General features: G+C 34.4%; 1 protein-coding gene across 1 annotated transcript; it reads right to left on the bottom strand.

The window, feature by feature from the left end:
• Window positions 1-13380: 13380 nt before the first annotated feature.
• Window positions 13381-24243, bottom strand: tmem144b (transmembrane protein 144b). Its single transcript, XM_088924394.1, has 12 exons — window positions 24038-24243; window positions 23521-23697; window positions 23112-23234; window positions 22245-22344; window positions 21821-21901; window positions 21245-21323; window positions 20330-20406; window positions 18075-18193; window positions 17563-17682; window positions 16306-16403; window positions 15414-15467; window positions 13381-13906 (listed from the first exon to the last, which is right to left on the bottom strand). The coding sequence occupies exons 1-12, from the start codon at window positions 24126-24128 to the stop codon at window positions 13823-13825; spliced, it is 1203 nt and encodes a 400-aa protein (XP_088780520.1). The 5' UTR covers window positions 24129-24243; the 3' UTR covers window positions 13381-13822.
• Window positions 24244-26805: the final 2562 nt, after the last annotated feature.

The raw sequence follows: 26805 nt of genomic DNA, 5'->3' as shown, positions 1-26805 counted from the left end.
AAAGGCAAAATAGGTTGTGAAGTTTTTTTCATTTATTAAAAAAATCATGTTTTGCTTCATTAGGGTTTTATCCAATGTAACACATGTATCAAAGACATACTTTCAAGTATTTCATTAAAAAGATTGGCATTGACTCCTAAATGATAAGAAAAGCAACATATTACTTCCTCCTTTACTGTTGCATTGCTTGCAACAGAATCTGTTCCAAACAGATAAGCAAAGATTTAGGAAGACACCTCTAAGCAATATCCCTTGCAAAGGAAAGAAATAGTAAACTGTTAATGTTTAACTCACAGAAAAAAAATCTAAGTTATTTTGCAGGATAGTTGTTGATTAAAATTAGTGCATTTGAATAATAATGAATTACGATTCGTTACACTGTATTAGAATATTTAAGATTCATTATTTATAATAGCAATGTTATAGTAACATACAATACTTCTATAAATGGCTTTCCTTAATACAGTTTTGTATTCATTGTTTTGTATGGATAAGACTAATATTGCATTTTTGCTTGGTTAGCCTGACTAGACAAATATCTACACGTAGCATTGTTTTATGGTAAAAAAAGTTAAATGTATCCGAATATACAAAAATGAAATAATATAATGCTATATTTTGATCATGTAAAGAAGCTATGAATGTTGTCTTTTTTAAAACATAATGTTCTGTTTAAAGAATCTGGGATCTTCCTGATTGTTTTGTACTGTTTTCCTTAATGCTTGTAACTTTTTTGTGACACAGCTGTGACTCACTAAGGCCCCTTGATTGCTAACCTTTTATATTCATCTAGAGCATTACTTTTTTATCTACAAAGGCATATCTGATAAAAGCATTCACTGTGTTTAGCCTTGCTTCATCTTCTTTTTTCCCTGGGCAAGATAACCTTTGAAGCTCTCAACAATTACTTTGGAGAATTCTATATAATCTTCTCGGTGTAATTCTTTTTCTTATATTTGTTGGAATGCAATAATTTTAAATATATACACTTCTACCAACACTACACGTCCTGCATAAATAATGCAGATGGAATCAAAAATCAGTTTTTCTCTTTGAAAAATAAATACCCCAGAATGGCTGGTCATGTTAGCCTTCTTTAATAAGAGGAGAATTCTGATATAGTCGGTAAACTAAAACTTTTACCAAAATTTAGTAAACTAAGTTTACTAAAATATTACAAGTGTAATTTTGAGCTGTACTCATAGAAGGCAGCCTAATGTTTATGTACATTTTTATGTCTTGCTCAAGACATTAACCCTTTATGTGTACTGATTGTCAATTATTCTGGATACATTTTGTTTTATTGTTTAGGATTCTTCTGCAATTGTAGTATTAGGAAAAAAAAACTTGTATTATTTTTACTTGTAGTATTCCTTTCTCCCTCTCTCTTGGTCCCTGGTCCTCTTGGTCCTCTCTCTGGTCCTGTCTAATTTCCTCTTTTACGTGATCTTGCAATTCTTTCTTCAGTTTGATTTAACTGGGTTCTTTTGTTTTTAGATCATTTTATGAAATGCTTTTTTTTTCCCTTTTGTTGTTCCTAATTGATCCATTAAAGCATTTAGAATATTGTTTCTCAGGTTTTTATTTACTACAGTATGTCTTGGGATATACAATATCTGTTCTGTGCCTCAGACCCTTTTTTAAACTTTTACTATCCATTCTCTGATAATTCCATATTTAACCTATCCTCAACTTCAGCAACACCAGAAACAGCGATCTGAACTAACATGCCTCAACAGTGAGAAAAGTATGGCCACAAAGGTTGGAGAATATACAAATCAGAAGAGAATGAAGTGTTTTCAACCTTTTACACTCTGAGTGTCTATCCTAATTGACTGACGACGGCCTATGTATTCATAGTATTACATGCCCATTAACCAGTTAATTAGGCAAAAATGTAGAAGTGCTCATTAGTGTGGATAAGGGTTTCTTATTCCATCATAGTTTACCAAAGTTGGCATTGTTGTCACAGTAGATTATGATTCTGGGCATGGGATGACAAATGTTAAATAAGGAATAAATAAAGCGGGTTATGTCATTGTATTGTACAATGCCTTTTGTTTGGAACTAATTCTTTGCTTCCATCTAAACTCGTAACCTCATAGTACAGCTTTGAGGCATTATAATAGGTCCAGTTCTTTGACACATTCTGTGTTAATTGCTGGCAAACCATCCAAACATCCTCTGTTTTTCAGTATTTGGCAATAAAGAAAGCGAGTACAATTTAAATAAACTCACAATTCAAGCACAATAGATATTTCACATAATTGTGATAATTTAATCTGGCAGCTTTATTCAAAGGCATCCTTTGTTTTAAAACAGCTTTAACGTAAACTCATTATTTCATCTTCTGCTAACTTCCTTCTGTTTATACTTTACTTTTCTGTCATTAATTTTCCTAACAAGCATCTTTATTTTGTATAAGCTATAGTTGATGGTACAGGGAAGTAAAAAAATGTATTTGATTATAATTTTGTGATTTTTATTTGTCCCTATGAGACTTTCTTGAGTTAAAGTACTATCCTAGGCTAATGATCTGAATAAATGTTGGTGAATTATCTCTATTGTCAATTTACTTATTTTGCTTATTTTCCCTATACTGGAAACTTATTAGATAAAATTAACAGGAACTTTAAATCTTGTGTAACTGAAAAAAATAATTCTGTCCATTATTCGAAAGGGGTTGGTTTCTAGTCGGGTTCAGGTTAAATTGGGGTCTTTCCTAGAAGCATAGAGTGCAAGGAGGAACTATACTTTGGATAGGATGCCAGTCTGTTGCTGGGCAGACACATACAGTATAAACAATTTAGAGAAAAATATTATATTAGCCAGCCTGTCTTTGAAAGGTGAGAAAAAAACTGAGCCGCTGACAAAAATGCACACAAACAAGGGGAGTAAAAGCAAACTCCGTATTACAAGTATCTAGAGACTATAAATAATCACTATAGATAACCAAGATCACCAACACAGGCTGTTTTTCGAAGAAATCTTAGCTTCTTTAAAGTGAACAGATCTATTTCCATACTTTTTTTACAAATCATTTAACACACTATTTATCTGTTGGTTTGCAATATAAGTACTGCAAAATTCAATAATTCAAAACAGAAAATCATTGGATTAAATATAATCAGCATTATTGCACATCCCAAGCATAGGGCTTTAAAGAAGGCTAACAGCATTACAGAGTACATGGCATATCCCTTCCAGTGTTAATTTACACTTCTCACATCTGGGAGATGCCCCTGTTCCCCAACATGGCCCATTCAACTGAACTTTCCAAATCTGATATTACAGAGCAGGGAATCATGTTGAAAAAAATCAAATTTAATTTAATAGTTCCCACTAAAATCTTTATAAAATTTTATTTCTTTGTCCTCGAGGATGGTGGAAAATAATAAAAAGTTATTAATCTTCATATACAATAGTATGTTCATGTTCAATACGTAATAACTGTTAAAAAATAGAAAATCAATTCTGTATATCCAAATCTAATAAACAAATTGTGATATAAATTTTTAAATAAGCATTAAAATCTAAAAAAAATATAATGTACATGTGCTGTAAATACATTTATGGTGAATTGTACAAAGCATATGAATTTATTTATTTGATTTATTAAATTCAGAAATAATATTTAGTTAAGTCTAATGCAGCACAATACTTTTTGGTGAAATCTGAGTAGATATTTTACTTTAGAAAAACCTTCATAAACTACTTTTAAATTAAAATAGGCATTTCATCAAGTAGATTTGGTAAGCAGCCACTTTTGAGATTTGGTCTAAGATATAACTGATAAAGTCAAATGAACAGTGCAAAGCCAAGGTAGATAACTTCAAAATCAAAATGAATAAAAATTAATACCAAGGCAGACAAAATAACAGTGTCTTTACGTATGATAGAGATTGACTGTGAAAAAATAAAAAAGTGCGCTGCACCTATTAGCTAAAACTATATATACTTATTAAAATACATTATACAGTATATTATTTAGGTACCTGCTAAAATTGTAATTTGTTTACTGTGATATGAGTCGGGTCACAGAAAAGTATGTTAATTAATTCTGTGATTGACCGCTTACACATGTAGGGTTTTAAATATAGCAATACCCACCCATTCATTTTGTTACCCCTTCAACCAATTCAGGTTCCCAGGAGAGCTGTAACAGGTATAAGGTGGTCTACACCCTGGACAGGACCCCAGTCCATCCTAGGGCACACACAGACAAACAAATAAAAATAATTGCACTTATATAGGGCTTTTCTTGACACTCCACTCAAAGCGCTTTACAGGTAATGGGGACTCCCCTCCACCACCACCAATGTGCAGCATCCACCTGCGCCAGAACGCTCACCACACATCAGCTATCAGTGGGGAGGAGAACAGAGTAATGAAGCCAATTCATGGATGGGGATTATTAGGAGGCCATGATTGGTAAGGGCCAATGGGAAATTTGGCCAGGACGCCAGGGTTACACCCCTACTCTTTTCGAGAGACACCCTGGGATTTTTAACGACCATAGAGAGTCAGGACCTTGGTTTTACATCTCATCGAAGGAAGGCGCCTGTTTACAGTATAGTGTCCCTGAGCACCCTCAGCTGGCCCCACTAACACCACTTCCAGCAGCAACCTTAGTTTTTCCCAGGAGGTCTCCCATCTAGGTATTGACCAGGCTCACACCTGCTTAGCTTCAGTGGGTTGCTAGTTGTGAGTTGCAGAGTGATATGGCTGCTGGCATAATAAGTCGGCAAATACATCGAGGAGCACAGAGTTTCACCTTCAGCTATCAAAAGTCACCAGTATGTCTTCGAGTGAAAACCAGATCACCCAGAGGAAACATGAACAAAAAGCCTACACAAGCTCCATGCAGATGGCGCTCCAAGGACAGAATTGAAACCAGGGCCCCAGCACTGCAAGGCAACAATGCTAAGCACTGCCCACCGTGCCCCCAAGTAGTAATAAGTATTTTATGAATATGATGTAAAACAGCTTTTAATTACGTTTAAATCACAACCACACTTGAGCACTCCCAATCAGGAGCCCTTCTTCTCTGTCCAATGCGACTGCTACAGCCTTGAGCAGTAGGCAGCGAACCTCTGCTGCAACTGCTACAGACACTCTGCTCTGCTACAAGCTGACACCCCATCTCTGCTGTGATTTCTATAGCCTCTACCAGTTGGCAGCCAGCTTCTGCTGTGACTTCTACAGTCTACTACAAGTCAGCAGCCAACCTCCACGGCGGCTTCTACTGCCACTCTGGTCCTCCACAAGCCGACAGCCAATCATTGCATCAGCATTTTGTGACATCTATAGCCTCATCAGTCTGCTTATTCAGCACCCAGCCTCTGCTGAGACTGCTACAAATTGGCAGCCAACCTCTGCTGCAACTTCTACAACCATTCACTGCACCAGCCCACTATGACTGCTACAGCTCTTCATCAAGTCGGCAGCCCAACTCTGCTATGACTTCTACAGCTACATCGGTCTACGTAAAGCCTCTGCTACAACTGCTACACTTAATACCAGTCTGCAGCCACCCCCTGGAATGGCTTCTATAAGCACTTTATCCCGCACCCAGTTTGCTTCACATCTCCTCACGGTGCCCTGGGCTGTCTTTGGCAAGCTCCGACCCCTCCACCATTGGGCACCTTTGAAAGGCTTCGAAACTCCCCATGCCCAAGCACTTGGACTTCCATCTGACCACCATCATGCTGCTTCTTGTGCACAGCCAATGCTGTAAAAATTTGAAGGTGTTTTTTTAATACAATCAGCAGCTGGTTCTTTTAAGTGAGGAATCTGAGAGACAATTGATTTTAAATGAGACAAGCGCCTCATTCAACAGCTCCAGTAAAGGAGATAAAAAATAATGTCCATGTACTATAACCTTAGATGTTTTTCACAGGGAAGAGAGAGATTATACTTTTTTGCATAATGTAATGGATAGCACAATCTGTAGATCTAAAAAAAATATTTTTACAGAACCTTAAATGTCATGAACCATAAATTGATAAAATATCAAAATAATAATTAAATAAACTTCAAATACAACAAATTATTGCTTTGAGTATCTGTTTAAATGCTGCCTTAGAAAAATACTTTTCAGAACAGATTTCTCTATTCACCACCTTATCTGAAATTAATCACCCTGAAGTCATCTTTACGTTTTTTTTATCTTCTATTCACTGGCCTAATAAAGGCATTCAACCCTGCTGAATACATGTTATTAGTTTGACAAAAAATTAAAATAACAAGATATTCATGTACTGTAGGTCTTTTGCCATGCTTCTCTAATGCAATATATATTGTAACACATACGGTCTTCATTGCTTGCGAGAGCTGGCTTACCAGAGCAGTGACGTCACCGCCCTTCCCTGTGAATAGCAGGGACTGCAGCCGCTGAGCTGATAGGAGATTTCCCTTTGGCTCAAGAGGCTGGGTTCCTGTTGAGTGATGCCGGAGGCCCGGGTTCGAGTTATTATATTTTACATAGTTCTAAACATAAAAAAATGTTCTGAGAATCCAGAAATGATGACTGACAATTATTGTTTGAATTCCATTCTAATAGCTGTGTAGTTTACATGGCCATTTTACAATAACTAGATTCACTCTCTACTCTTTTGCAAGTCTTAGTAATGGTAATATCAACCTCTGTGAGTTTGCTAATCAAAGTGAATTTGACCACAGTATACACATTATGATTAGGAATTAACTGTTTTAATTTTTAAAATAAACTGCGCTGTAAAAGGATGGCTAAACCTCAAATTTGTTGTGACTTTATTTATTAGAAGCATGTTGGGACATAAGAAACAGAAAGCACTTTGGTTTAAATGCTTTGATAGAGATGATGGGTCTAAAAGCTAAAGTTATGCTTGTAAAATGCAATATTTAATTCTTTGAGAGCAAAAATAAATACATTTTAGAAGTTTTTCATGTATTTAAGCACGCATGTGAAAACATCAGATATTGGCTGTGTAAGCCTGTATTTTCACTATTGAAAGAACTGGAAATATTCCTGGAAACAGGTGAAAAAAGACAGCTGATGTGCTTTTTTTCAAACCCTGAAGGATTTACTGTATGTAAAGGAAGAAAAAAAATCTTTGAATGACAGATGGTTCTGCTGTAAGGCTATGCAAGTTATGAAAGACAAGTTGGGCATTTTAGTCCTTGGTGTAGAAGGAGCAAAAATCCACTATTTCCAAGCTATCTTCACCAGACCAAAGTTGAAGGTAGCTGGCATTTATTGAAACAGGTCATCGGAAGAGTGGCCAAAAAAAGATTAGGAAGGCTACATCTCTGTAATTTCTCAGCCATCTTAGTATTTTATGATATTCACAATACTTAATATAATCATACTGAAGAAAAACCATGAAGACTCTGAAAGACAATGTTTTCAGAATATCAGACAGCCCTACAGATTGGCATTTAAATAGAAATAGAATTCTTTATTGCCACACAGCAACAGTTGCTTCTGGTACAGCAAAAGAACACTTATGGAGCAGACATACAACACATTCAATATTAAAAAAAAACAATACAAATTGAAATGAAAAGCAAATCATAATCACATGTATATATGAACATTAACCTCACATTTGGTAAACAGAATTGTAAAAGAGATGCTCGTATGTTCGAATGGCAGTGGGAAAGAAACTAAGCTTGAAGCTGGCTGTTCTTGAAAGGATCAATTTAAAGCATTTACCCAAAGGGAGGAGTTGAAAAAGATTATGATCTGGATGAGAGGAGTCTGAAATAATCTTGTAAGCATAATTGGAGGTACAGCTTATATAAACGGATGAAATGGAAGGGAGTTCACAGCCTATTTTTTTTTTAGGCTTTGGACATAATTCTTTCCAGGTTTCCTTTTGTATAGCTGTCCAAATTCTCATACCAAACTGTGAGGAAACTGTATATGATCTGTGTTGTTACTTCATTTTAGATTGTCACTTATGTATGTTCGTAAGAATTTGAGGGAATTTGTGGTAACTTTAGGATGGTCATTAATGATGATGGAGAGTTCTGGACATGTAATGCTTTCAAAACAAATTCATGTTGTATAATTACATTACACAACTGTACTGTGTCATTCCTACTTAATGTTGTGGAAATATTGCAATGCTGCAATTCTTCTTTTGTGACAATAAAACAATAATGCAGCATGCTGTATATAGATTTGTATATCTGTGAATCTATAAATAATAAGAAAATACACCAAATGTTTGATTTAAATGAAAAAATCAAACTCACTATATTATCTTGTTAAAATTGGCATCCTTTATAATGACATAGATGAACACTGGCTGCTTGCCTTCTGCAGCACTGCAAAAGATGCAAAACCCTGTCACAAACAATTTTGTAGAGATAAACAGTCATTATCAAACTGTACTGGACAGCATCTGTAACACAAGATGTGCTTTATTTAAAACTGCTTTGTCTGCAAGTTTCAGCAGTGTATGGTTGACATGGTTGGTAATGGAAAACTCACCTGCTGTTAATAATTCTGGAAAAGTGGCTCATTGTGGAATGGTGACTGTAGTTAGTAACTCACATGAATGCAAATGAAAGAGTAGCTTTGTATGGTTTTTATACTATCTGTATGGTATTTCATTCTTTTGTATTTTCAGTTAATATCACTAACTGAAGCATGGAAGCTTGACTATCTATTACTTTCTAATAGTCCAATAAATCAGAAGATTGAGATTAACAAGAGCTGAATCAATGTTAGAAAATGGACTAAAACACATTGTGAACAGTATTAAAGGACAGATTATTTGTAATGGAGAAGCAAGCACACAACCCACAACATTGTTTGTTATAAAAGGTAAGCCTGAAATTATTATAATTAGAAAGGATATTGTGTCTGTTTTTTTATCCAAGATATGAGTGATAATCACAATTATGAGATAATCAGAGACACATCCAGTTGGGGACATTTGTAAAGACAGAAACTGAACAAGGACATAAAATACAAAGATACTTTTCATATTTAAAAATATATATAAACACCAATCAATAAGCATCTGTGAGAACATTTTAACATCATTTAACACTGATTAGAAACATTATTTCTGTTAGTATTAGAAAAGGACCACTGTCCATAATTTAACAGACAGGTTGAGTAATTATGATAAAAGAAAATCACAGAAATAGAAATTAACAGAAAAGTTTCTATTAAGAGAATTCCTGATTTTCAAGGATAGTTGAGTTGTATAATAGTGGAATCAACAAAAAGTTTCAGTTTCTTCCTAGTAACAGTTTTATTTTCATATTTTATTTTCCTTTTTTTTATCAATTTGCAGGAGAGACACTTCTACCCCGAACAAAAACTGATATGAGAATTACTGTACTGTATGTCAAAACCAGCAATACATTAAACAAAAAATAATCTAAATTCAGTTGCAAGCAATTTCCTTCATATATAATAATATAGCCTTAATAAGATCAAAATAATATCCATTTTAATATTTTATTTTACCAAGAAAATCAAAGAGGTTTTACTTATCCATTTGCAAGTTGCATATTCTCTTGCAGTTGGGTTTCTGAGAAGGATGTGATGACATTGTAAACTACTATAAATTTACTTAGTGGGGATATGGGTGATCTTAGTGTTTGTATAATTTTACCCTATACTATTGCAAGAGAAATTATTAGGTTGAAATTAAAATGAACTCATTAATACACTTTGTCCCCTTTATAAGATAAAAAAAGTCCATTTCTCTTCTCTAGGTTCAAAAGAAAGGACAGGAGCCTATAGCTAGAGTCAAATTTTCTTTTAATCACTGAAGACTATTGATAATTAATGCTATATAGGAAATGCTAAAGTATTAACTTTTAAGGGCAATCTACTTATCTTATGAACATAGCTAAACGGATAAAAACACTAACTTATGACGTAAAGATACAAAGAGAATTACACAAAATAAATAAAAATAAGAATGTAACAGGTATATACAGTTTTTGGCATTTTGGCATTACTCATGCAAATGTGGTCTGATCTTCAACTAAGTCACAATAATAAGCAAACACAATCCACTTAAACTAATAACACACAAACTATTGTACTTCTTCTTGCTAATATTGAACACATCATTTAAACATTCACAGTCCAGGCTGGAAAAAGTATGTAAACCCTTGTATTTAGTAACTGGTAGAACCTCCTTTAGCAGCAATAACCTCTACCAAACATTTCTTGTAGCTGCTTGTGAGACTTGCACAACAGTTAGGAGCAGTGGTTTCCTCCGTGGTGTCCTTCCATTAACACCATTCTTGTTCAGTGTTTTTCTTATAGTGGACACATGAACAGAGACTTTGGCAAGTTCAAGAGATTTCTGCAGGTCCTTTGCTGTTACCCTAGGGTTCTTTGTCACCTCCTTTAGCATTGCACGCTGTGCTCTTGCCATGATCTTTGCAGGAAGCCCACTCATAGGGAGAGGAGCAACGGTGCTGAATTTCCTCCATTTGTAGACAATGTCTTACTGTGGATTGATGAACACCTAAGCCTTTAAAAATGTTTTTGCAGCCTTTTCCAGCTTTATGCATCTCTACAATTCTTCTGCTAAGGTCCTCTGACATTTGTTTTGATCAGGACATGGTTCATATGAATAGCTCTTTCTTGAGAAGAGCAGACTCTGTCAGTAACCAACCTTTGTGTGCCTTTTTCATAGGGCAGGGCATCTCCAATCTCATCTCATTGATTGGAACACCTGACTCCAATTACCTTTTGGAGAAGTCATTAGCCTAGAGGTTCATAAAGTTTCTCTAACCTAGACTGTGAATGTTTAAACAATGTGTTCAGTACTGACATGAGGAAGTAAAATTGTATGTGTGTTATAAGTTTAAGCAGATTGTGTTTATATATTATTGTGATTTAGTTGAAGATCAGACCACATTTTTATGAGTAATTAATGCATAAATCCAGGTAATTCCAAAGGGTTCACAAACTTTTTCTTGCAACTGTATGTAAGAAGGGCTAGTAATAAATATATGAAATATGGAGTATGGACTGAAAGAGATGCACAGGACAGAGCAGAAATCAAAAGTATTTTCCTAGATTGAAACAAACCTGCTCGGGGAAACAATTATATTCTTGATTAAGTGACGCTTGGTGGCTGTGCTTTGCCAAATGAACTGTCTGGAGCAGAAACACTTCAGACCAGTGGATCTTATGAGGATTTTGTAAACTAATCAACTCTGCAGAATACAATGTATAATAATGCCAGTAAAAAAAGCATGTAGTATGGGCAAAATACAGCATTGATGTTATAGCTGTAGTGCATTTTTAATCTACTGTATGCATTATTCATTCCTGGTCATTTTGAGCTAAAACATGTGAAAGAAAATAGGTCAGCAGTTATAGTATTTAAGCTTAGTGGATTTTAGCTACAGGGCATAGGCTGGCAGCAGAAGGGAGAGGTACTGCAGAGAAGATGGATCCTGAAAAGGGATACATTTACATTCAGAGGGTGTACTGAACAGAGTAAGCACTTTTTGTTTGCCCAAGTGTATATACAGTAATTATTTTTGAAAGTACCACCTTGTTCAGTGATAAATTAAAGAACAAATGATACATTTCAAATTCCAAGAAAAATTGAAATGAAGGACTGACCTCAAATTGTATTCCCATGTACAGAGACCAAAAATGTTCTACAAATCTACAATTTGTTAAATAAAAGAAAACACTGATACTGTACATTATGTATTACACTACTGTATAGCAGTTAAGAAATTATTAATTACAATTTGTCAAAACATAAAGTCAAGTATTATATAAGTGCAAAGTTAATTTCATAATCTTTTCTATTACAAAATAAAACTATACTGAAGCACATTTTGTGCCTGATGTACCTTTTTGAAAAATAAAGCATACACTAGTAGCTGGACATTGTATATACTGTAAACATACAGTATTATGGTAAATAAAAACTACTGTATCTACTAGGCTTCCTATCATTTTCTTTTTCCAAAGTATCAGTAAATGGGATTAAGAGGATCGGATGATTGGTATGCTGATACGCTCACAGAGTTTTCATTTGTTTTTGTTACCCCCCCGTCAGAAATTATATTTCTGTTAGCAATTTACCTGCAATGTCATGAAAGTCGAAACGGCTGATTTTACGGACTGCTTCCATAATTAAGAAGCTGAAAGAGTATAAATCTCTCCAACTACTGGAGCAGGGAAATTAACAGCAGGTGCAACTTGTAAAATCTAACATGGCAGTGAAAATGCATATTTTTTTAAGGTAAGTAGGAACTGAAAAGTTCAGATATCAACATTCAGCAATGGATCCCAAAATGAACAACACAAATAGAAAAATGTACTGAATGCTCACAGAGAAGCTGTTTGTAATGCAAGGTTGCAAAGTTGGTGTATCTTTCTCTTCCAACAGTTGCTCAAGGCAGTGGTAGAACCCAAGGACTGGAAAATTGCCAATATAGAATGGTGGCAAAACTGACACGTACAGTAATTACAACAGTAATTAATACACACAGTGCATACGATATGGTGTGTTTAGAATTTCAAAAATAAATTCTCAAATGAGAGGTAACAGGCATAGGGGGAAATGCTTGCATTTAGATTAAAAAAAGTGGTTAATACATAGACAAGTTCAATTAATGATGTAATTAATGGAGTACCACATGGACCTGTTCCGTCACTGCTGCTCTTCTTGAATGATATCAGTAGTCTAGACTGGATTCTTGCAGACGTATTTCTCCCTTCTCTTGTACATTTTCAAGAAATAAAAGCATAAACAGTGTAGCCTACAAAACTGGTCTTTGCTTATTCCAGGACTTTCAATTACTTCCCATCTTTTCCATTATATAGTGTGTGCCTAAGATGTCTCCTGGGAAACAATGTTTATAGGACCCTTGGTGACACAGTCATATTGTACTGTAGCTTTCTTTAAGTACCTTGGGCAGTATAGGCATCTTGTTAGACACATTTTGGGAGTGTCTAGATCCAGTTATAGCTTGTAAACAGGTTGCTTCCGTTATATTATGGATATTCCATGCTATAGTACTCTTGCTAAATGATAACTGTGATCTTCACCTCTTGCTGGAGCACAAAAAGATCTGGATGGCTGGTCTGACAGCACTTAAAAAAAAGGTTTCAGCTGCATTGGAAGACTCTACATGACCTCTCCTGGCATCAGTGGACTTTCTTCATATTATTTATATGGAACATTCAACTGCTTAGATTCATTGTGCCGGTGACAGGGCAACAGGAGCTTGGGATGCTGTTACACTTTACTGCTATCAAGGCTGTTTGATTTTAGGGGTCCTTGATAGGGAAGAAGGAATGGGGTATCGGATGGGAGGGGTGATGTTTTGTTCTTATTTTCTATTTCTCAAAAACTTAAAATTAAGAATAAAAATGACAAACAATATAAAAAGCATGCAATGTTTTAGAATAAACATTCTTACATATATTTATACATAATTATATATATATAATTTAATTAAAGAAAATATCAGTTGTTAATGAAAGTGAAGAACATCTTGTACCAAACAGTTGAATTTTCTAAATAGACAATTTTCTTTCATAATGCGCAATTTAAATTTCCGTCAAGAAGGGGTATTTATATAATTCTCTCCACATTTTTACATACAACAGTGCTATAACAGTCGTGAAAATTAATCACAAATGGCTTACAAAGTGTTTAAAAAGTTATTCAAAAAATGACAGAGAAACATTCTTCCATTAAGAATGTAAAGGGTTTTGCATAATATACTTAATGGTTTCTACTACTGAAGTTCAGGTCCCTGTGCCTCAAATCCTAAAGTGCTCAGTAATTCAGCACCATCTTGTGGTTAAGTTGAATTTCTATGATTAAACTTTTGAAATCGCAGCTAAGACTGACCCAGCTAGAACAGTGCAGAAAGCCAAAACCAGTATCATGTAGTTGTGTAATCCCTGTGGAGTAAAACAAGAAAAAATACATCTGAAATATAAATGTGACATAAAAGATCTATACAGTATACAGTAGTATACACTATAACATGGGCATATATTTATACCAAAGACACATTAACAAGGCAACTTCACAGACTTGTGCTGACAGGTCAAATATTTCTTTTTCATTCTAAATCCTTTACAGTTACAGTAAACTGAGCAAAAAGACAACTGAATGAGCTTAATGGGCCAAATGGACTCAACATTTTAAAACTTTTTGTATGCTCCTTCTGATGCTCTTCAATCAGAGTCAAGCATCCAGAATAAAGATTTACAAGCTGAATCCCTTTCCACCAGTAGAAATTCCTAGCTTGTCTGAAAATTAAACAGTCAGGGATTCAATTTTGCAACTTTCAGACTTGTTCCTGTTGCAGGGATGATTCACTGTAGAAAACTTTAGGATGTTACATTTGTTACTTTAATAAATTAAACACATGACCATCAAAGTAAAATATAATAGCTACAAATTCAAGTAAAAACAGCTACAGATCAAATGAAAGCATATTTTATATCAATTAGAGTGCTGCAGGCAGAGAGAAAGAATTAAACAGATCCCTTACATACTGTACTGTATGCATACAAACATTGGCAATCTGCAAAACTATATAATAATTTAATATATTAAACTATATAATACATTAAACTGTATACAGTTCTGTGTTTACTCTTCATTTTGAATCTAAGAAAAAAGGCTGCTCTGTCAGAGCCTCTAATCTAATATAACTCAACTTACAGACCACCCTTAATTTCTTAAGAATCTTCTGTAAAGGAGTAACAACATGCATTAACAGGTCTTAAACTGCTTGTGACTCGTATTTTTCAAGGCTGAAAAATGCTAAAGTAATTTAAGTCACAAAATAACTTTTTTCAGGAAGAAAAATGATTTATCTTATTTAATTGTAAGAACAGTTTCCTTAAAACAAATTAAATGACCATTCATATCTACTGTATCTTTACAAATATATCAGCCTTCTTTCTGAGCATAGAAGTCTGAAATTTGCAAGTACATGCAGTTTAATGAGAGTGCACTTTACAGTTGTGTAACACAATTATGATTTAGTGTCTCTATGCAGGGGCAGGAGTGAATAATTCAAAAATTGATTGAAGACCCTGCATATTTTATGTGATAATCATTGACTTCAATTAGGCTTCACTGAAATCACCTTCTCCAGTTAGCAGCAATCTTGCCAGCTCCGTAAAGAAGGCGTGAATTGAATTGTCTGATTCATAATATTAGTATGGACATAGTACGGACAAAAAGTAGCAGGAATCAAGCATCAGTCTGTAGTAAAAAATATTGAACTTTAAAACGTCAAAAGAAGCTAAACCAGTGATAACATGAAATGTGATTAACAAGGATACAGTTTTCTATTTACAGGTAAGGATTATTAGAAATGTCATACACAATTCATTACTGGTTTAATTTGGTTTATCGTTTTATGGTTGAACTGCAATTCAAAGTACTTACTTTAACTTCTCTAAAAACGAACACTCCCCAAATAGCAGCAATTAATCCAGGACCCTGGAAGATAATACAAACAGATTGTATACAAAAAGTTTTTAGCTATGTGCATCCTTACATTGCTGAACTGTCTATTTTATTTTTAAGACTGTGTATTTTTAAAGCTCAGTGACAACATTAACCTGTAATTTCTATACAGCATAGAAAGCCCATTCTGTATTTTACAGCCAGCCAGGCAGTGGGGTTTACACCACATGAAGCAAGAATATTTTATGGAAAATATTGCAAAGTGCATGTATGTTCAGCACATTTCTGACAGCAACATTTTGAATAGGCAGTTACATGAAAGTATATTCTAATTAGAATCATCTTTGTAGTTTTAAAACAGGGTTATTTATTTTTATATTCAGACATGATAAATCCTAATGAATTATTAACACTGTATCATATTTAATGATTACAAATGATAGAACATGAACATCCAAATATCTTGTATTATTATATGCATTAATAATATTATGCTGTACAATTTAAGAAAATATGTAAACTGCAAAACTGATACACTGACAAATTCAACTCTTTAGATAATTAATCTGAATAATAAAAACATAACTTAGAACTTATTGTACGTTTCATTTTGCAAACTGTTTGCAGTTGGAGTATATAACCAAAATACAATAAGAAAACACTAATTATCAATAATCTATACCACATTACATGAATCTGAAGTTGCTTCCAGATAAATGAGAATACATATTGCATGAAGACCAAGCATTTTTACTTCTTTATATTATTAATTACATTTACTAAAGTAAATATACCTGATGATCTTCATTATAAACACCAATATAAAAAAAACACCAAACTGATTCAATTACAGTACACCAGTTTAACTTACTGCAGTGATAATGGGAAAGCTGACAACTGCACTGAGGTAGTTATTTGCCAGGAACCAGCAGCAGTTTGCAATTGCCCACATGACACCTGATGCAAAACCTAATGAAGAAAGATATAGACAATTAGCCTAGTTCCTTCTGTTGGTTCCCATCTGAAGGTCTGAGGTTTTTGGGCTCAATCCTACAAATCTTGAGATGACAATAACAAATCCTTCTGCTAGCCTGTCTGCATTGGTATGTAAATTCACCCTTCTTAAAGCACTGACGTCAATAATCATGTCATCAGGCTTCAAAGGCCTAACATCCACACTTTCATCTAAGTAGTACATTTTTCAGCATTACATTTAGGACTTCAGAATGCTAAATATGCCAGATACAAATGCTTTGTATTTTATTGCTCAGTGACCCAGAATGTCACTCAGAAATTTGCTCTGGTGTTGTAAACAACCAGTACTACACTATTGTTACTGTATGTGCAATGAACTACAGTATCAAGAGATTAACTTTACCTACATACAATAATACATGTATCTAATACATTGGAAATCTGGGCCCCACAATAAAGAATTCATAAAACTCCACACCTTCATAATATTGTTTGTGCCTTAATATTCTCTTTATATCACAATAAGAAAAGTTATCAATTACTATACCTAATGCTCAAATTTACTATTACAAAAACAAAAAGATGTACAGACTGGGTTTCAGTAACACTTTTTGTAAGTGATACTTTGTGTCCAAAAAGCACTAAAAAAAAAGTTTTGTCTTAAGTAATGAAAACACTAAATGCATCCATCTTCTAACTGCTTCATCCAATTCAGGGTTGCGGGGGAGCCAGAGCCTATCCTGGCAAGCAACAGGCACCAAGCAGAATGCACCCTGGACAGGCCAGCAGTCAGTGCATCATAGGGCAAACAAAGGCACAGACAGACAGAGGCACAGAGGTTCACAAACATCCTAAAGTCAACATGCATTTTTAGCCATAGTTTATGATCTCACTACATTTTGACAGAGATATTGATGCATCATCAGGGGGCAGAAGTGACATGATAACATGATAAATCTGAAACCCTGTCCACCTATAAATATACAGTATGTTCCAAATAACACTTAGGGAGAGAGATTTTCTCATTTGGGACGTAAACTAACAGGACCCAAGGAACAAAAAATGTATTTGGCAAGACAACTAGAAATAGGCAGCAGTAAAGAGGCTTTGTAGTCTCTGTAGAGTTTTCTAAGTTAATTGGAAACATTCTCACCTGGCAGTATTACTTTAGAATAAACCTTAGGTTTGTTCTTCATTGCTGCACAGTAAATCAAAAAATATACTGTACTAGTGAGAAAGATCCCACTGAACTGTGCAAAAACATAATCAAGATCTGCAAAAATGGGGAAAGGACAAAAACATAAATTAGCACAGAATGCGGGATGTCACTGAAATAAATGTAAAATATAAGATAATACATGTTATACATCAAAATATTTGTATGTTGGTAAATAATTATTTTCTGCTTAATTACTTTATTTGAAACTAACCAAAACTGGGTGAAAACATTAGGTCTGCTGTTTACAAATTCTTCTTCTTATCACACACTTTACACACTTAAAAAAAACATTCAGAATACATAACTGACTCTGACACATATTACTTTATTTTGGATCTATGCATCTATACAGTATTTATTGAATGTGGAAATGAAAAGTGGGGTTAAAGCCAATATTCAAAAGAAATAATGTTATTCTGAAAAACCCAAAACATACATAGGCTTACCAAATTGACTTGCTCCAGCATATCTGCTGTCGTGCCTTGCAGCATGATTCTTTATATAAAGTACTGGCACAAAAGAAGCTCCATACAGAACTCCAGCTATAATGGCCAAAACACAGCCTCTAAAGAAAAATAAAATCGGTTAGTTGCAATAACAAGGGTGTGGAAGATTATAAATGTCCTCATTTCAAATCATTAAAAAATCCTACTCAATATTAAAAAAAAGAAAAAAGAACACAATAGCTCAATATTAAAGATTATCGTAACAATATTTGCTGCTATCCATTGTGACCCTCCTGTGTCATACCAAGTGATCTTTGAATAGGCAGATCTCAATAAAATAAAACACATACACAGCTGTAAGGTACAAAACCAGTTATTTTATTTGCAGAGCACAGAAACCACAAAAGTCACCATGAAACAAAACAAAAGGCTAGTAGGACTATTTCCTGACTAGACTTCTTCAGTCCTTCTGTATTTCACATACTGTCCATATATTGCTACCTCTCTTCCTGTTCTTTCTTTTCAATTATCACCTGACAAATTGTTTCATCCAACCAGTCAAGTGACTGAGGGCAGCAGGGAATTCCCATACCTTCCAGGGAATATCATTCAGACATGAACTGGCAACTTGTATCATCCTGTTGACCCATAACACATGCCCCCCCTCATGAGGGAGGCACTCCACAGGCCGAAGACTGTATATCCAATAGCCACCCCTCCCCCCCTTGCTTGAATCAACAAGCAGCCTCTCCACCTCTTCTTCCATCACAATCAGAAAACAGACTTGAGGTCTTCTTTCTCTATTCCCCGATTTGAAATGATCTGACTTTTCTTCCTCAATTACTAGCCCAATTTCAGGCTCTTGGCAAGGCAGTGGCAGCTAGTTATCTCTTTCTAATTTTAACAGGGTGGCAATACACTTTCCTCTAGTGGCTCCATCACCAAGTTCTCTAGCTGCTTCCCTCCATTATTCTCCGAGTATTCCTCTACTGTTCCGAGGTCTTCCTCCTTAAACTCAGGCCAAAGTGGCAAAAGTATCTAATAATTTTTTCTCCCTTTCTGGCGAGGCACATAGTCATCTGGCTCTGGTGTTAAGAACTATTCTCTTCCCACTTCCAGGGTCTCTTGGAGTACAGTTAATCACTCCTTACTTCCCTTGGGATATACAATTTAGCTGTGCCACTGTTTCAGACAAATATATTTTGAACCTCCAATCCATCTCCATACTCATACTCTGCATGTAAAGTGCTCCAAGACTCCTTTGCCTCTTTTAGCCAGTCTGAGGATCTCTTCTTTTCCCTGCTTGAATTCCTGCAACCAGGTTTTTTGCCAGATTAGAATTCTGGGATCATGCTTCCCCTTCTAGACCAAACTTTTAGTTTTTTCTTCTCCAAAAAAGTCCCATCACTTTCACCAAATGGTCAGATCCTCAGACTACAACCCCCACCATATGTGATATACTGTACTTAGGGGTTGAAGTACCTTAGCAAACAATCTTTGAAAAACTGGGTGTCAGAAAACGCAGCCATCAGGTACAATACCAGTGTTTTATACAGTACTTACAGTGCAGAGGAACTACACCAAAATCCTCCTCTACACTATCTGGAAGCCTCAGCTTTCTGGTTTTTAAATCATCACCTGATCAACAATTGTTATTCCAACTAGTCAGGTGACTGAGGGTGGCAGAACATTCCCCACAACTTCCTGGGGAATGTAGTCAAACAAGAACAGTAATCTTGTCTAAATCTGCCAAACACAGAAGCTCATGTCTCTCCAATAACAGAGCACGTGAGTCTGCTTAAAAATGTCAATTTAACTCCGCCTTTTTATGTAAATGAATCATCAGCTATAAGGCTGATTAATTTACAGTAATATCAAATCAGTTAAACAATGAGAGTATTGACAAGGGCAGGTTGAGTTGCATATATTCAATTAGCTGAAAGAAAATAACTAATTTAAATATATTATTCACAACTGTACTGTGAGCAGTAGCAATTGTAATTAATCCTTCAGTTCACATAAAATTAAAAATTTTAAGTGATGAATGAAAAGTTATTAAATTAAGAAATCTGTAAGAATTCACTTTAATGTGAAATTTATCAGGTCAAACGCAGTTAACAACAAGGTCTATATAACACTAATTTTTTGGTACCACAAGGCAAGAACTGAAGACTTCTGTTCTACACTATGCAATATGCATAGTCACAAGCAAAAAATTACTAGATTTCAAAATCCAAAATTAAATAAACACATACATGAACCGTTTCTTCTTTGGACTAAGTCTGTCTACCCACGATTCATCAATAGAACTCAGTCCTTCACTATTAATTCTCTGTTGGAAAAAAAAATCATATCAGTTAATTAAAAACAATAGAAGAACCATAATAAGGACGATATATACAGTTAATATAATCAAGTTAAAAAACAAAGGTTGGGCAAAATATTTTCCAGAAACCTTTTAATGTCACATGTAACACTAGCTCTAACATGTCAGGTTTTATCCTTATCCTGTACTTATTTTTTGCACCACCCACAAATTTGTTTTCTGTTGACATGAAGAAGACTTATCTGTCAGACACATGTGAAAAATACTGCAAGCCCTAGGATGCAGGTAGCTATGAAGATAGCTGGTATTTCTAATAAAAAAAGAATATTGTTGGAGTAATGCACCCCTTTCTATATCCATTTACATTTTGTATTACACTATAAAATCATGCCATCTTCCCTTCTCTTTGTCTCTATCACATAAAAATGAATGCACACATACAAATTCCCCTATATTGAAAATATTCTCTTTTGAATTGGCATGATTGCCAGTGCTCATCTGTTGGGTGAAGTTCTTACAGTACATACACATTCCAGATTATTTCATGTGCACAGGTTAAAAGATTTTTGATCGTCAGTTTTGGTGAATAATTGAAATTGCGAATCAGAAAAGGACTAGATTTATCTAGAGTATGTATCGCCCTATTCTGTCCTTCCATTCATGAAGGGTAATAACAAGCTACAGTACATCTAAAATTCCAGTGTTACAACAACTATCAACAAAATTGTATACTTTAATTGTATAAATTATCTGAAGGTCCTCTCATGAACCCTGCACAGTACAGGAACTACACAGTAAACAAATAAATTAGACATAACATATCATAAACATAATTTATGCTTACACTTTCTACTAGCAGTGGTGTTTCTTCTGAGGTCATGGATCTTTGAACATCACTTTTAACAAAGAAAAATGTTATGGCACTAAAAAAAAAATTCACATAATTAGACATATATTTTCATAAAATCACGTACTTTATTCTTATATAGAAACATTAGCATCTTTGACTGAAACACACCAATGACTGGTCAGCCAGTGTGCATCACTTACTACAATACAGTATATTCTGGTAATTTGTCCGTTTCTTAAATTGTGCTTTTTTTAAAAGTGAACTCCTTAAACTATTTGTCCTCATGGGAATCAGTTCATACTCTCAAAGGCCTAAGTAATTCAGTACCTAGTTTTTAAACTTACAATGCAGTTGAGAAATATTCTTCTTTAAAGACTATTTAACCTGAGATCCTTCATGATGTGCTGAAGATTTCATAAAACAATGAAAATTTATTTAAAAACTTAACCATACAAACACAACATACATATACAGTATGTTCTTCCAGGCCTAACATGAGTTTGATTTTAAAAACATTATACAGGGTATAAGGTTTTATATAAAATTATGAAAAAGAACAAATAACTTTACCTTAAGAAACATAAACCTGCACCACAGTAATTCAAAACAGGGCTGTTAACCTCTTCAGGGTCTATTCCAAACCAACCGAACCTCAAAGAAACAACAAATCCTCCATATACCGTAAGTACAACAACACAAAGTATAAAGCTTCTTGACTATGCAAGCTGTTATCTATTCATTAAAACAATTTTTGGTTTTAATTTTTACCTGTCCAAAATTCTTATATTTTCCTTTGTAGTCTAAGATAAATTAATAACAGGCAAATAGTTATAATAAAAGACTCCAAAGGGGGCTTTGAGCAATTTTGTGATGGTTGTAATATAGTATATACTTTAACTCCTGGCTGTGCCCAAGATGTTTAAGTCACAGCAAGCATTTATTTCAAACTAAAAATGTGTTGCGTTTTAAAATAGACACTTGATATTAAACTTACCGAGAACTTGCCCATCCCATTAGTAAATTGAAGGAACCCCAAATTAAAATCCCAAGCCCTAGGCCAATCGTTTTAAGTATAGGTACAACCGTAATGTTACCTGGAAAAAGAAGATACATTTTGCACAAACCATATTATACAGTTATATGAAAAATTTTTTAGACGTATAACATTTTTACCCTTGTCAATATTTTTCCTGTTTTATGCAGAAACAATTCTATGGTGATTTTCTGTTTATATTAAGAGCTAATCTAATCTTTTCTCTAGTACTGTACATAAAGTAGATTTTTACTCTAGGTTTTTGTATGTGAAAAAGGAACAAATTATGCTACTGATGAGGGACTTATGACAATGAGGTAAATGTGATGGATTTCTTATATCACTTGGTGTTGCCTGCTCATGTATATTTTACCTTGAGCTGTTGTGATCAAATCTGTGGTTAATATTAAAGAATTCTAAATGTGTCAAGCTTGGTCTCTTTGAGACTGTTTTAATAAAGTAGTTAGAATATTAAAAAACACTAGTGCAAGCTATAAGTAAAATAATGATAATCATAACATTCATACATTCAATATTAAACTGATTGTCTAACGTCCAAAAAACAGCACAGCATGTAATTTAGTTGTTGTTGCAAATTGTAATACTATAAATTGCAAGTGAAATAAAATGCAAAAATGATGGCATATGTGTTATTGTCTAGCAATGTACTGTACGTTACATTACAGCTAACAGCATTATATATATATAAAAAATACAATTTCTTATAGAATCTGGCACTGGGTAAACCTAAATAAGCCAATTTTGTACACTACATATTATGATTAAACAATTATCATATTTCTAAGAGAAAAGGAATAGAAGTCATACCAGTTGCCCATATGAAACCACCTAACATTGCAAGTGGCCAGAATTTGGGGGATTGGAGGATTATGTTCACTACTAAAGAAACACTCCATATAGCAGCACAGAGAATCCATTGAAAAAACATCCCTGCAACAGATAAATAATAATAGCATTAAAATAATTCTTATGATTTGACTATTGCTGTAAGAGTAACTAAAACATCACTAAAATATACTTATATTCTTAACATGTTGTACTCTTTCACAAAACTTTGAACTAAATCATGTCATTTAAGCAATCAGCTTTGTACCATCTTAATGATATTAATTTTTAGTTGTTTTTTTACTTATTTTCCCTTATTATGAAATACTAAGGGAAAATAAACTCTTCTAAAGAAGTGTGTACAATGCACGTTAAGCCTTAATATCCTTACCATCACCAGTGTCAAATTTTTTCACAGGGACAAAATTGCTTCCAAAAAAGAGAACAGACACTGCACATGAGATAAACCCATATGCTAGCTGGGTACTATCTGTTGCGTTGTTTTTGCCCAGCAGCCGGGTATTGAGTGACTCATTCTCCAGCACAGGTGGGTTTTTCACAATAACATCTGCATAAACGAAAGGAACAAGAAATCTGCTAGCAAATATATAAAAAAAACACACTTTCCAGCCTTGCAAAAGAAATGCATGAAATACATTAGTTGTTGTCAAGCATCTGTATCAGCCCTCTTTACAAAGTTACAGTGAAATACTTAAGACTACTCTGTAAATTGAAAATGAATCCCAAAATACAGAGCATACAAACCGAAAATACATTGTTTCCCATTTCAACACCACCTTCTTATTTTTTCAAGCGATTTAACGTTACATCATTAAGGAATATATACAGTATATATAAATATATACAGTATACTGTCTGCACTTGACCATAACTTTACAATACCTCACCTTGCTTCTCCAGTTCTGTATCACCATGACACCACGACAAAAGCAATAACATAACTACTAAAGTTATACTTTGAATCTTCATCAGATACATTTTTTTTCTTTTACCACTCTAACAAATAAGCTGCGGAAGAGTCACTTTAATGAATAATAAATGTTCCCTTGGTTTTTATCTTCCTAATAAAGAGCTGCATTTTGAGCTGCGCTTTTTTTCAAATCAGGATTTCCTTATATATCATCTGACCGAACTCGAATCATGTGACTAATGTCAAACGAGGAAGTCGCAGAAGCGGTTGAGTTCAGTGCTGACAAAGTAATACTTGTAATAAGTTATAAAGTAAAAAAGTTTCAGTATACATGAGAAGGTAGAATGCTGACCAAGGATAATTTAAGACAAATAATCATTTAAGACAAATGGAAGTCAAGTGAAATTCAGCGAAACTGTCAAGATAATATAAAATACAATAATAATAATAATAATGTTTCGTAATTAATTGAGAAGCCACTTTTAATTTCGCTATATAAAAGTGTAATTTTTAAAAAATAATAATGAAAAAAAAAGTCCTGACTCCCATAACATGCAAACGGGTTTGGGGGACAAACAAGACCAGAATCAGACAAACTATTATTTTTCTTCCGAACATACAACATTAAAAGAGTTTGTGGTACTGTAACCAAAACAGCAAAATGGTGGTTGAAACATACAGTGCAAATGTACAGCATTTACTTCATTGCGAAGTTTCCACATTTTGTCACTGATCTTACAATCACGGCATTTTCAAATATGACTTTATACTGTATTTATATATCTATTCAATCTCAAATTGGTAAAAAAAAATGTTAATAGTATGTAAAAAACATATTTTTTAAAATAATAGTATTACTTGCATGCATTAAACATTCAAACCCTTTGCTATTGCAACATTTAGCTGCCAAAAAGAAAATATTTAAATCAGTTCAGGTGCAAAACCAAAAAAAAAATTAAAGGTGCGAATATTAGTATAATGTTTTCCATCTGTGTGTAATCAAAGTGATATAACTTAACCTCAGAGTATATGTGTTTGTTTTACCATACTGATACTTAGCCCTTCTAGACTAAACATGTAAGCAAAAAGGAAGCTGTTCAGGAATGCTGCTCTGAAACCAATCAAGACTGTAAAAGATTTACAAAGTTTAATGCCTGAGATGGAAGTCAATGTTCAAAAGTGAACGATATCCTGATAATCTGCCAATAACTCATAATCTGTATGAGTTAGTGGCAAGATGGGAGCCTTGATGGAAAAAAACGAATCTTAAAAATGTTATGAGATATACTTTATGTGGCAGAAGGTCAAACAAGACAAAAATTAAACTTTTTGGTTGACATGCAAAGTGTTACTGTACATCTGAGCCAAGCCCAACACAACATATCACTCAGTCAGGACCATCTCAAATGTTAAGCCTGGTGGTGGTAATATCATGCTTTTGGGAAGCTTCTGTTTAGAAGGGATTGGGAGTTTTATCAGGATTGTGGGAAAATGGATGGTGAAAAGAATTAACAAATCAAAAAACCTGGTTAAATTAAGCCAAGGATATAAAACTAAAATCCATATCTCTGTCACGCCCTCATCCAACCAGATTCCAACACGTAAGCGCTCTCATGCTAATTACACTCCAGCCCTGAGCACTTCTTCCAACCGATACCGTTCCTGTTGAAGGAACAAAATATGTACAAGACGTGTGGTCTAACGTTGGCTTTGTGCCCAGAACATAAAGCGGAACCTGTTTCTGTCAATAAGCCAAGAGACATGATCTAAGATATAAGATGCTTATTCTCCATGTTTATTATAAACTTATAACTCAGACATTTATACAGGGAAATTATGCTTATTTGTACATTTGAGCAGTTTGTCATGTATCACTAGGTAAACTCATTGAGACACAGTTATATGGGGGGTGCGCTAAACAGTTTGCTTCACTAATCTTTGCATGAACTTTATGTGATGTATATCCATATACAGACATACTGTACTTCTGCATTACTAACAATTAGGGGGAGTGTCACTTTAGCTTGTTTGTTTCACGGTATAAAAGACCATCTTTAGTTACTTATTTTCGAGTCTGGCTTGCAAGAGAGCTAGGCTCCCATATGCATATGTAATAAAGGCCTTCTCCTACACAGACACCTGGACTCTGTCATTTGTATGACACAACACTGTCAATCGACCAACTACGACACTCCACCTATCAGCGCACCTTCCTCCTCTCATATTATTTAAGCCCTCTAAACACTCTGTTCTTTGCCCGGTATTGGTTGCCCCTTCGGAGCTCCTACCTCGCCATCATTTCAAAGTCTTCTAAGCCCTTTTGGATAAGAATTACGGAACAGCCCCCTCTTGGATCGGAAGCTACTGGGTCTTTTACGGAACTTGCCCTTGACCACGTCTCTCGCCTAGCCCTCTCTTGGATTGGAAACTACAGGATTTTTTCCCTTCGTTCCTTAACCACTGAAGAACCGCATAGGGTTCATCCTCCTGATTGGTCTGCCGGTCATTTGTGACAATCTCAGCAGGACAGTGACCTTAAGTACAAAGCTAAAATTACTCTGAAGTGGTTTAAAAAGAAGAAAATCCTGATTTGAAGCTAATTGCAAATTTATGAGGAACTGCTAGTTTCAAATTATATAACATAATAACTCTAGTATCTAAAATTGCACGATTTAAATGTAAAATGAAAAGCTGAATATCCAGTACAATTGATGGAGAACTTTATGTTAACTAAACTGATTTCTG

The sequence above is a fragment of the Atractosteus spatula genome, chromosome 1, assembly GCF_055471065.1.
Source record: "Atractosteus spatula isolate fAtrSpa1 chromosome 1, fAtrSpa1.hap1, whole genome shotgun sequence".
NCBI lineage: Eukaryota > Metazoa > Chordata > Actinopteri > Semionotiformes > Lepisosteidae > Atractosteus > Atractosteus spatula.
This window is presented reverse-complemented; position numbering and strand designations above follow the sequence as displayed.

What these genes read in the sequence shown, in the direction of transcription:
- tmem144b (XM_088924394.1), bottom strand. Translation starts at nt 24,128, where the DNA reads ATGTATCTGATGAAGATTCAAAGTATAACTTTAGTAGTTATGTTATTG. An exon ending in CACCACTGCTAGTAGAAAGT is followed by an intron (nt 20,407 to 21,244) that starts GTAAGCATAAAT and finishes TTTTTCCAACAG; the next exon opens with AGAATTAATAGTGAAGGACT. An exon ending in TCGTTTTTAGAGAAGTTAAA is followed by an intron (nt 13,907 to 15,413) that starts GTAAGTACTTTG and finishes TTTACTCCACAG; the next exon opens with GGATTACACAACTACATGAT.